General features: G+C 37.8%; 1 protein-coding gene across 2 annotated transcripts in view; it reads left to right on the forward strand.

Annotated features, from left to right (window-relative positions):
* Positions 1-13,506, forward strand: part of Tlk (Tousled-like kinase) — a 50,773-nt gene that overhangs the window by 29,350 nt on the left and 7,917 nt on the right. The window contains exon 1 of one of the 2 annotated variants that reach the window (XM_089264350.1): positions 11,306-12,162. The exons of the other annotated variant lie outside the window; for it this stretch is intronic. Coding sequence (XP_089120476.1) covers positions 12,016-12,162 — 147 coding nt within the window. The 5' untranslated portion in view covers positions 11,306-12,015. Of the gene's footprint in view, positions 1-11,305; positions 12,163-13,506 lie in introns of those variants that run through there. 2 annotated transcript variants of the gene reach the window in all.

Here is a 13,506-nt window from a genome sequence, read left to right on the forward strand (position 1 = left end):
AAATGGAGACTGAATGGGCTGGAGCCAAAGATTGAAGGCTTTAGTTGGCGCTTTTCTTGTTGCTATTGTTGTTGTTGTTGTTGTTGTCGTTGTTGTTGTTGTAGTTGTTGTTGTTGCTTTTAAGCTTTGCATTTTCGGCAGCGCGCAAAGCTGTTACACCCACACACACACACACACACAGACACACCAATCCCTGTGTATATGTAAAATGTCAAATTCTGTTTCCTTTTCTGTATGTATGTATGTGCGTGTGTGTGTGTATATATGTATATTTTTTTTCTGCTGCTGCTGCCGCCATTTTGTCTTCTGCTGTGGTCCGTTGTTCACCAATAAGTTTACGACTGCCGCCAAATAGCGCGAGTTACGCACACACACACACCCACACGCACACTTACACATACTTACTCACACACACACACACATCCATTCGTTTTCCAGGCTGCTGAGTCGCCGCCATTTTGAAATTGATACAGAGCACTCGGGCATCGGTTGGCGCTTTTGCCCAAGCTCTGTGTGTGTGTATGTGTGCGTGTATGTGTGTGTGTATGTGTGTGTGGCAGGTGCCTGCTGCTTGCTGACGTTTGCACCCGCCCCCAAAATGCATTTTGCGATACTGCAATTGGGCTGCGGGTCAGTCACACACACACACACACACATAGACACAACCAACAGCCTGCGCTCAATGTTTGCCTAGGCTTCTGCTGTTGTTGTTGCTATTCCGTCTATATTCAACTAACCAAACACACACATACACACACACACGCACAGTCGGCCTTTCCATATTTCCAGCTGAAATATTGTTTGCTGCCGTTGCTGCTGCTCTTGTTGTTGCTGCTGTTGTTGTTGTTGTTGTTTAGTTAGTTTTGCACTTGCTGGCAGCAGTTTGCAGTTGTTGTTAGTTGGCAGCTAAAATGCGCGTGCGAGCGAGTGAGCCAACCATTTTGCGTCGAGCCTGAGACCCAGACCCAGACGCAGCGCCCAAAACCCCAGTGCCGCCCCCCTAACCACGCACACACGCACACACGTACACAGCGGAGCAGCAGCAGCCGCAGCAGCAGTGGCTGTGGCAGTGGCAGCAGCACGAACAGGAGCCTCTTCATCAACCCCTACACTTATCTGCCAAGTGGCTGTGCGCTCCTCAACGCGTTGCCAACAGCAGCAGCAGCAGCACACACACACACACTCGCACACACACATACGCACATCCTGGCCTCAATCAGTCGCAGTGACCAGAGCTGCAAGTCGGAGGAGGCGTTTACTAAAATTGTTGAAATGTGTGCGCAAATTTGATGCATGCCAACCAGCTAAAGCCGAACTGACAAAACCAACCACCTAGCCACCAGGCAAACCACCCAAGCAACCACCCACCCAACCACCCAACCCCACCTGAGCACAGCTCGAGTTCTAGTTACAGCTTATTGCTCAACATTCGGTTCCTGATGTCTATGGGCCAAGAATTTTAAATTTCGTTTCAAAAGCAAACTTCTCTCTCTCTATCACTCATTACTCTGTCTCACTCTCTCTCTCTCTCTGTTTCTCTTGATGCGTAACTTACAATTTGTTCAAGAGTTTTCATTGATTTGACCTGATATAGATATAGATATAGATATAGATATAGATATAGATATAGATATAGATATAGATATAGATATAGATATAGATATAGATATAGATATAGATATAGATATAGATATCGATATAGATATCGCCTACTTCGCTATCGATATAGATATAGCTATAGCTCTAGCTCTAGCTCAGCTCTCGCTCTCGCTACGATCTAGCTCTAGATATAGCTCTCGCTCTCGCTCTCGATCTCGATCTCGATCTCGCTCTCGCTTCTGATCTCGATTCGCTCTCGCTCTCAGCTCTCGCTTCTCGCTCTCGTCTAGCGCCTCTCAGCTCTAGCTCTCTCTCTCGCTATAGCTATAGATCTCGCTCTCGCTCTCGCATCTCGCTCTCCTCGCTATGGCTCTCGCTTCGATCTCGCTCTCGCTAATCGCTCGTCGCTCTCGCTCTCGCTTCTCGCTCTCGCTACTCCCTTCTCGCCTGTCTCGCTCTTCTGCTTCCTCTTCCAATTCCCCTTCGGGATCATAATTATGATGATGATGATGATGATGATGATATTGACTGGTGTCAAATCAAATTGACGATTGTTGATTTTGGATTGCTTTAAGTGTGCCCTTGCTCAACAGACTACAACAACACGAAACAGAGTCACAAAGCAGTAGAGAACGAAACGCAAAGCAAAGCAAAGCGAAAAGAGAACAACAACAACAACAACAACAACGAACAGAGCAAAACGAAATCCAATTGCGAAGCAGTAGACAAGGCACAGGGAAAGATACAAAACAAAATCAAAGCGTTGATGATTAACAACAAGAAGAGGCAGAAACTGAAAACAGAAACAGAAACAGAAGCAAAAGCAGAGGCTGAAGAGGCAGACAAACACTGAAAAAGAGGACAAGCAGGCGCAGATGCGACGAAAAAAAAAAAAATTCCATTGAAATTACGTATGAGTGATTTTTTTATTAAAGTGCGCAATGCTTTTGTTCTGCTATCTCTCTCTCGCTCTCTCTCTTTCTCTCTCTCCCGCTCGCTTGCTCACACACTGTGCGCTAAATATGTATGTATGTATATATTGATATGTATATTAGGTACATATTATATATGTCTATATAGCACCCTCTGAATCGCGAGGCTGATAAATATTTACGATTTGGGCGACAATTTTCTTTGGCGGAAAGAGGGGGGAAGGCAATAGGTAAATTATATACATACGTATGAATATATATAGTGACTCATTCAATCTATATTCTATGACTGCTTGACTCGGCTATTTGCCAAAGTATTGGATGGGATGATTATATTCCAATACGATTTTTCAATTTTCAACAACATTAAAATTGAATCAATTAAAATTGAATATATAATATATGTATGCATATATATATATTTGTATGATATATAAAAATATATAAAAATATATAAAAAAAAAAAACTCAATTTTTGCTTTTAATATAAATATTTAATTCTAATTTTTTACACACACAAACACACATACAAACTCAGTTTAAAGCCCGCGCGTGGCGACTTTTTGTTGTTGTTGTTTTTGTTGTTTGTCTTTGCCTTTGTTTTCGGTTTTCTTTTCGTGCAAAACTTGAAAATCCGTTTCTTGTTTTTTTTTTAACAGTTTATTAATTTATTGAGCATAAAAATGGTTTGTTAATTGCCTAAACAAATACAAAGTCATTTGTCTTTGTTTTGTTTTGGTTTATTTCGCTCATGTGCGTGTGTGTGTGTATTTTTATTTTATATTTCATACATGTATATATATATATATATATATTTTTTTTTTTTTGCCATCTTATTTCATTTTATTAATTGTTTTCTCTTTGCTTGGCATTTCGTATTTCCGGCTGGGAGAGGCGTGAATAATGCGAATCAGCTCAAGTCCGAAATCTATATAGAGAACAAATTTATTAATTGAAGCAAAATATGAAAAACAAGAAAGAACGCTGCAATCATCGGGCGTTATCGACTGAAGCTCTAGTTTAAAAAGAGAGAGAGAGAAAGAAAGAGAGAGAGAGAGAGAGAGTATTGATTCTGTATAATATCCAACTCTATTGAATCGTAATTGACTTTTAATTCGGCATCTAAAATCATAGGCTTACCTTGTCGTAGCCCAATGCGCCTACAAGGGGCGTGACAAAAATGGGAATTTAATTTATCAGAAACGCTTAAGATTTGAACTATCGATTTTATATACTCCATATACGCGTGAGCTCCAAAGTTGTACAGTTAAATTACTGCAGCTTCACTCTGAGAGCTATCAGAAATGATTTCTTGATTTTTAACATCCTGAACAAGTATCATGCAGTCGATGGCACTCGACTGCAGCAGCTCTACATGATTTATTTTCTGTGTCAATTGAGTTTCATCTCGCATGAGACGCTAAATTCTCTGAATTAGTTCTATTAAATAATTTATGTGATTAAATAATATAGTTGGAAATATAGAAGGAATATCCATACAATATATGTACATATATTTGAAGGTGTATGCTCAAGCTCGAGGTTTTCTTATGGCTTCAGTTTTAAAATATAAACAGGATCACATAAAGATAAATATTGGTCAGTAAAAAAAAAATAATAAGTACATTTTTTTATTTAAAAAAAAAAAAATGCATGTTTAAAATACATCAAAAATATATAAATAAATACAAAATAATTTCCAAATAATAATAAAAAATATATATACATGTATAATATAATATAATGTAATATTATACAATATAATGTAATATAATACAATATAATGTAATATAATACAATATAATATAATAAAATTAAATAAATAAGCAAAATTTTGCTGTCCAAAATTAATTTTATAAACAAATTCCCATAAATCATTTATCATCTTTGAGGTTTTACAATAACTAGAATAATTTGCTAGATTATTTAGAAATTTTTTCCACATCTTGATGATTTCATTTGAGTATTTCTTTGAGAATTTCCAATAGGTCCCTGGTTTTCAAGTTTATAATATTATATATATACATACATTGATATATACATATATATACACACTTATTTTCCTTTATATATTTACAATTAGAGAACGAAATTTGAATAGCAAAATCAATACTACAAATGGGCTTTGCCCCAATGCTAAATATAAATACATACTTACATATATATACACATATGTATATATACCGTCGTAGCTCTCTGAAATATGTACAAATATATAGATATACATATGTACATGCATATAGATCTACATACATACATATGCACATATATAATTCCATTTGCACACACTATTTTGTATAACTAATAGTAATTGAACGAACGCTCAGTGTGGCGATATAATCTAAAGGTCACACTCACTAGGCGAGAGTGAACAATGCTGATGAAATCATTCACAATCAAATAAATATTAGTATAAAGAGAGTTTTTAATCATGCCCAAGTCAGATTGAGGTTTATTTCATGAAATTCCATTTGCTGACTCGAATTTAGTATTATAATCCGTTCCTAAATCTCCATAATATAAATTGTGAAATCTCAGGATTGTGAAATTCAATTGATAATGCAAGGAATGAATCAGTCAGAGCTCAAATGTTTTTCTAGCTATACGAAATGTTCAAAACAAGATCTAATTACATAGTATGTATGTATGTGTATGTGTATAGAGTACTATAAAATACAACTGTGTTCATTAGAATAGTAGAACTTATGTATGTGTACATGTATACGTTCATTAGAAAGTGTACTTCTCAGATAAATTTTCTATTTTATCATATACTTACATATGTACATATAACTGGAATGTGAATCCAGCAAATTTAAGTACTCAAGCTTTACTTTATATACATACATACATACACATGTGCATAGCTCCATATATAAATCGGTATATCTGACTCGATTGTATATATGTATAGGTACGTATATACACACATATATACATTTGTAGATATATATATGTATATACAGATATACATATATATGCATATACTGTATATATTCGTAAATTCCTGGAAAAGCAAAATTGAAAGCAAAGCCGCAAAAAAACCCATGGACTAAAACCGAACTTTGAATGTATTTGGTTCTTATCGTCACATGCACATACATACATATGTATGTATGTATGTATGTATTTATAAGTATATAGTATGTAAGTATGCAAGTGTGCATGTATTACATATTTTTCTACTTTATACAAAGTACATACATGCATACATACATACATACATATGTAAGTGTGTGTGTGTGCACACTTCATATCACTTTGCTCTGTTCCTTTATAAAATTGTGCACAAACTCTCAATTGCGCTCGCTCCACTTCAACTTCTACTTCGCCAGCCCCTGCCCGTGCCCCTCTTTCACTCACGCTCCCGCTCCTCTCTCTCTCGCTCTCGCTCTGCCCAAAAGCCGTTGCCTTTTGGGGTTTGTCTAGTCTCTAGTTCATAAAATTCATTGGCAGCGGCGGTGGCACAGTGATCCGTTACTTATTGTCTACCCCCCGCCCTCAACCTCAACCTCAACCTCAACATCGACCGCAAGCTCTCGTCTCCCCCGCTTTACACTCTTCTCCTGCCCTCCTGCACACTGCGCTAGCCAGACTTGCGCTAATGCTTTCTCCTTCTAACTGCCTGAAATGCGGCTATCCTTGTCTTGCAATCTATAAATAAAATGTTGGCTGCATTTTGCGCTGCTGTTTTTGTGACTGTTAATAAAAATTCCATTTGCTTTATACATCCGAAGGCAGAAATTCTCGAACAAAAACATACAACATACATGCACACACATACACACATAAATATATGTATGTATGTATGCTAGTATGTGTGTAGTATAAAGTGAATTGTTGGTATATTTGTATGTATGCCAGATGCGGTAATGTTTACTGTTGTTGTTGTTGTTGTTGCTGGTTGATGTTGTCTTTTGTTTCTGACTTTTCTGTCTTTTGGCAATTTTTGATTTTCGCTGAAAATTATAAAAATATATCTTCTGATTTTTGTTGTTGTTATTGTTTTGATAAACAGCGCACAGCCCACGATTACCTCATATGTATGTATGTATGTATGTATGTATATTATTGTTGTTGTTGAGTCGTTGCCTGTTCTTGCTTTATGCTTGAATTGTTGACAGCGCAACAACTAGAACAGCTAATGTAAATACACACGTACATATAAACACGCATACATACAGACACACACATACATACATACATCCATTCGCACATAGATACACACTTGTTTGTATGTATGTATATATACACATCTACATACACATGTACATCTATACATGAACATGCACCCATACCCTACAATCCAACCGCCCACAGCGGCCACGCCCTATACACTTTGCACTTGACGACGGCGGCGCCAGCGTCGCGACATCGTCGCTGGCCAGTCGCTAAGCTTTAACTTTTTTTTGCGTTACTTTTTTCCATTCTGCGCTTTTTTTTCATTTCCCACCATACTCAAGCACACGCACACATGCACGTACATACACATGTACAAGTAAATACACATGGCACATACATACATACATACATGCATACATACATACATTTAATTTCATTCCCCTTGCGTTCTTTGGCTTTTACTTTTGTATATTTGTTTGCCTTTATTTTAAATGTGACTGAGACGCTGACGTCGCTGCTGGCGTCAACGGCACAAACGCGTCGCTTGCGCTTACTCACAATCAAATCTCACGCCGCATTTTTAGTCTCAATTTGTTTGTGCTTCAATAATAACTGAAACGTAAAACTCACGCGGCTAAAGCGACGAATCCGTCAACGTCAGTTTACTTTACCTTACTTTACTATACACTTTTGATTTGCTATTTTTCACTCTGTTGTGTGTTTTATTATTATTGCCTTTGCTTTTGCTTTTGCTTTTGCATGTTTGTGTGTGTTTGCCTGCTCAATAGTAAACTGTTTTTAAACCCAGCAATTCATCGCTGCCTCTAACGCTGCTGCCAGCTCTGCCGCTGTCGCTGCCTTTGCTAGTGCAGTGGGCGAGAGCTTTCGAGAATGAGAGAGTGAGCGAAGGCAGACCGGCAGGCAAGCATCGCCACAGCTGCCTCCGCCACCGCCTGCGCCACCGCAACTCGTTCGTTTCCACTCGCTGCGCTTACATTTTGTGTGTTGTCGTGGGTCGCCGCCGTCGCCGTCGTTGTCGTCGCAGCGTTCGTCGCTCGGTCGCCTCGGTGAGTGGGTCGTGTGCTCTCGTCGTCGATTTTGTTTTTGTTGCAGTAGCAGCATAATTAGACGTCGCGACGTCGACGGCATCGTTAGCCACCTCTCGCTGCTGCTGCTGCTGCTGCTGGCTCCCAATTTGCGTATGCGTAACGCGGCGCATTGCAGTTGTTGTGTGCCCGATGTTCGCTTTTTTTTTTTTGTTTTTGTTTTTTGTTTTTTTTTTTTTTTTCTCTTTTATTTTTTTGGCAATGTTTTGCTACGCGTGTACAGAGATTGCACACATATTTATGTATATACATATCTGTATGTAAATTTTATATTCTTCAAGCATTTTGTGGGCAGCCAACGAGAGTCACATACATACATACATATGTATTTGTATATGCATTGTATACATAATTTTCCAATTTAATTAGTTTACTTAGGTTAAACAATTGTTTTTAAACAAAATGTCAGATACATATAGGCATATGTATATAAATGTATACATTTGTATATGTGAGTACACATATGTATGTATGTATGCGTGTACGTGACTTGAATCAAATGCATGAAATTTATAATTTTGATAACATTTTTTCGAATGTTACAATTTGTGTATATAAGTGATATATGTACACATGTATATATAAAAATATATACATGTATGTTTGTATGTCTATATAAATTAGTATTGGTGCTGTTTGGCTTCCCTTTCTTTTTGTTTTTAATGTCATACGATTAGCACCCAAGAGGCTCCATTCAAAACACAAATTCAATTGAATTTGCGATTTCGCAGTTGGAGTTGCCAGACTGATGGGATTGAGATGAATGTGCATGTTTATATTGTTGAGAGAGTGTGTGTGTGTGTGTGCGAGATACCATTCTATTTAACATACTCTATCTAAATATATATGCATAGATGTATGTACATACATATGTATGTATGTATGTAGGTAATAGGAGTGGGCATTTTATCTAAGAATTCATATGATTCATTGAGAATGAACTGCATACATCTTACCCTATATGTATTTGCTTTGGTATTTTGACATATGTGCATACATACAACTACGAACTGATAATCACTTTTGCTTAATCATTTCGATTATGATGATTTATTTTTTAGGAAAACATAAAAGTGTTTGACAAAATTAACAGATATTCCATTCTAGGGTATCTTGTGCTCTATCACAAGTATCATTGGCCAACAATGCACTTGATGCACATGTATTTATCCGCGATTGCAGAAAAACTGTTTAATTTTGTATTGTTCTTTTATTCCATTTACTCTTAAACATTTGCAGTTGTTTTTAAATTTTGTATTTTTGAATTTTGTAGTTTTTTTTGTTTTGATTGTTTTTTTTTATGCTGCGATTACGTCAGCTGACAGTCATTGGGACGAATGTCAATGCTAAGAAAAATACAAAGTATAAATAAATTAAATTATATATATATATATGTATGTACGTTTGCAGTCAAAAAAAAATACATACGCATATTGACATACAGACATCTGTATCTGTGTGTACATAATTTGTAGTTAAATATTTTGCAGCAGCTTTTTTTGTTTTTGCTGTAAATTTGTTTGGGTGAAAGTTGCGCAGTTTGAAATCAAATGAGGGGAAGCAAATATAATGAAATGGAATACATATTAACATACACAGTTACATGCTTGCATGTGTATGTGTGTGTGTGTGTGTTTGTGCAGCATACATACAAAACAAATTGGCAAGAAGTGCAGCACGAAATCAACTCATCCATAAAAAGCAGAAAGGAAAAAAAAATACAAAAATAATGCATAAAACAAGCAATTAGAGCGGGCGGGCGGTCGGTCGATCGGTCGGTCGAGTGAGAGCGGGAGACAGGGACAGCTAGAGGCAGTGGCATAGGTAGAAGAAGAGGTAGAGGGAGAGAGCGAAGTTCAAAACTTGAATGCTGCGCGTTGGCGGCGTTGCCAGACGAGTGAAAATAATAACTAATTGCAATTTATTGCCCTGTGCAACAAAAATTTGAATAGAAATTGGTAAAACATACAGTCAAGAGATATTTTGAGTGCTGGGCAGATATTTGGGCTGCATTGAAGATGGTTAAAGAATTTTTTAAATACATGTTGTTAATTATTTTTGTATAATTATAACTATATATACATAGTTAAACTAAAACATATTAATATAGTTTTATTTTCATGCTGAAATGAAAATTAAATAAATTTCATAGTCAAGTAATCGATTGTAATCAATAAACTCGTAGTTAGGGTATCTGGGATATCACATATCACATATATATACATACATACACACATACATACATATATTTGGCTTAAGTTTTTTTCTGGCAGTCCAGCTCTACTATTTCCATGAACAGCTATGAATATATTTTTTATAAAAATGCATTGTATTTATGTACATGTTCATTTATATTTACGGTACAAACACACATACATACATATTTTGAGATCGTAATCGTAATTTGGTCGTCATAAATGTTATTTAATTTTTTAGAATTAATTTGATTTATTTGCATATGTCAAATTAAGTTTATTCGGAATTTTCTTTTTGCTTTGTTTATGCACATGTGAACAGACACTTATTAATACAAATATACACACATACATACATACATACACATGTATCGCCTTACGTTTTATGCCGTCAATATTAATCAATGTGCCATATATATGCGTGTGTATGTGTATGTAAACATATGTATGTATGTGTTTGTGTCTGTGTATGAGTGCATGTGTTGTGTAGTGTATTTAGCCGCACTAATCTAAAGAGAACGGCTACACAAATATAACGGAGCATTTATTACCCATTCCCTCTGCTTTGTCTTTGCTCTGTTTCAACAAACATTTTTATACATACATGCATACATGTATATGTATATATGTATGTATGTATGTAGATACACACAAAGGCCAGGTGCGTCAGCACAGACACAAACACATCCTCGAACCATTATCGGATAATATTAATGCCCATTACGGGCACATACTATAACACATTCGTATGTATATACATACATATGAATATGTATGTATGCATGTATATTATTAGTATACATAGTTATGTGTACGCGAGTGTGTAAGCAGCCACACGAAAATTGAATACAAAGTCGCTAGGAGACCAAACCCAAACGCCATTTAATAGCGCAACATCGCTCTCTCAGCTACTGTTAACGGCAGTGTTCTATTAAAATGCTTTCACCAACAACAACAATAGCCTAACTATGTATGTATGTATGTATGCACATTGTGGTCGCCGATGTTAGTGCGCTGCGCTATGTTGCACTGTGCGCCTGCTAACAGTGAAAATTAAAATCGCCTTTGGTTCATGGTTGCGCTGCATTTCGCTGCTAACGGCAAATCGAAAAACTCGCCGCAGCATTCTAGCATCAGCGTTAGTTACTGCAACGGCAAAGAGCTTTCTAATGCACACGCAACGACAACGGCAATAGCAACGGTTAGCGGCCTTGCGATTCACACTATACAAGAACAAACGAGAAATGCTGAGAAACTGCGGCAGCGCCAGCAGCAGCGGCAACGTCAACGGCAGCAGCAACAATAACAACAGCAGCAGCAGCATACAGAATGAACTACACAACTTAAGTTCACTCGGTTAACAGACAGACAGACGTACAAATGCTCAGTCAGCGTCGCAGTCGCGGCTGCCAGCCAGCCAGCTCATTTTCGTTTTTGTTGTAGACTTGCCAATTTTACCTTGCCGCTTCTCTCTAGCGAAACAGTGTCGAACTTAAAGAGCGACTAACGTGACGTGTCGTTGTCGGCGACGAACGCGCCTGAATTTTTTTTATTATTTTTGCCAACTTCCTACTATATACAAACACATCAGGCAAAGCCAACAACAACAAGAAATAAAACAAGCAAAAGGCAAACCAAACGATACGAATGCCGAAGCAAAGCGTGTGTGTAACATAAATGCAAAACGTGCAAATCAAGCAAAGTGTGCAAAATAAGCAAGCCAAAGGAAAAAAAAGAGAGAGAGAAGGAAAACATAAATACAAAACACAAAACAGTCGTGTGTCGGCAAACAGCGAGAAAATACGCCAGAGAGAGAGAGAGAGAGAGTGCAAATAAAACGAGAGAACGCCGGTCGAGCGCTCACACTTGTACATACACTCTCATAGCGGGAGAGCGCGAGAGAGTTCTAGCAACGCTGCTGCTATGGCAGCTGATTTTTAAAATTTTGCCGGTAAGCGTGTCAGCTGTTTAACGACGGCGACTGCGACATCGGCGTCAGCGTCAACGTCAGCGGCAGCAGCAACAGCAGCAGCAGCGACGTTTTCTCACTGTTACGTTGCCATGTTAGCCACGGCAGCAACAACGACAACAGCAGCAGCAGCATCTGCGAGTAACGCCGCACGCAAACGCAGCCGCAGCACCAGCAACAACAACGGCAGCAAGAGAAGCGCCGGCAGCGGCGCCGCTGGTCGCAAGTTAACCAAGAGCGTGAGTGTTGTTATTTTTTTTTTTCTTTTTCGTTTTGTGTGTGTATTTCTCTTTGTTTACATTAGCGGCGCTTCGTGCACGTGCTGATGCTTTCTGCTGCTGTGCTCCCAGTATACATTTTCTTAACAGGGGTCTGTTAAGCAATTGGGGACACAATCAATGTTAACCCATTGATTGCCCTGTAAGGAAATTAACAGAGAATTTACATATTTTAAAGAGAAATTAACACACAAACAACTTTATTTTTATTTCTATTTTACGTTTGTTTACAGCTTGAATATTTCTCTCATTTTCAAAATGTAAATAGAAATAATGAAGTAAACAAACCAATCTAATTGGGTTAATGACGAGAATAAGTAAATAATAAAAATTATAGAATGTTTACAAATAATTTATGTAGGTCTTCAATATCATAATAATGCTGACGTTAGGCTATAATGTTTCCATCATAAATTTTTCAAAGCGCGTAGCATATTAAATCAATGACAATGACAACGACAACAACGAAAAAAGCCAACTAAATAAAATGCGAAATAAAAAAAATACATAAATTAATTATTCGATGGTGCCTCTGCTCGGCCTTTGCCATGCGTGTTTTCAAACGTTCGTTGCCGCTTCCCATTCATTCGTCGCAACGACTCGTGTCTGTTCGGCTCGCCGTCGTTCAACACGACGTCGGAATCGCACGCTAAAAATAAACGGACATAGTTTTTTTTCTTTCTGTGTTGTGGGTAAGCAATGAAAACGAAAATTTGCGTGACGTCTCTCGACCTTGACTCATCGATGTGAACTGTTAAACTGCGGCTACGACGGCGACTGTTGTTGCCTGGTGTTGCGCGACGGCGTTGCCAGACGGCTGCGATTGTTATGGCTGTTGTGTGTTGGATGGCAGCCCTAATGTCAACGTCTTGCCGCGTCGATGGCGACAACCAGTTTTTAAACACATACAAATGCACAGATGTATATACATATGTACATATATATTATATAGTATGTATATATGTGTGCATTTTGTATTTGCAATAAGCGTTATCACACTTTGTGAAAAAAAACTTGTTCATTGCATGCTCCGAAGCTTGGGAGTTGTGCTGCGTTGCTGAAACGAACTTAGCAAAAAAAAAAAAAAAAACTGCTACCCGATTGCATTTGAAAAATCACCAAATATGCAACGGCTTTTGAGCTGCATTGGAATGCACTCGAAATCGTAATAGTACTCTTTCACTCGCTCGCGCAAACGTATTTATGTACATATATACATACATATGTATGTGTGTACATTTGTGCAGTCGCAGTCGCAGCTGCAGCTGCAGCACCAGCAGTTGCTGTCGTCACACACATACACAC

The sequence above is a fragment of the Drosophila navojoa genome, chromosome X (assembly GCF_054131105.1).
Source record: "Drosophila navojoa isolate 15081-1374.11 chromosome X, UAZ_NAV_1.0, whole genome shotgun sequence".
Classification (NCBI taxonomy): Eukaryota; Metazoa; Arthropoda; class Insecta; order Diptera; family Drosophilidae; genus Drosophila; species Drosophila navojoa.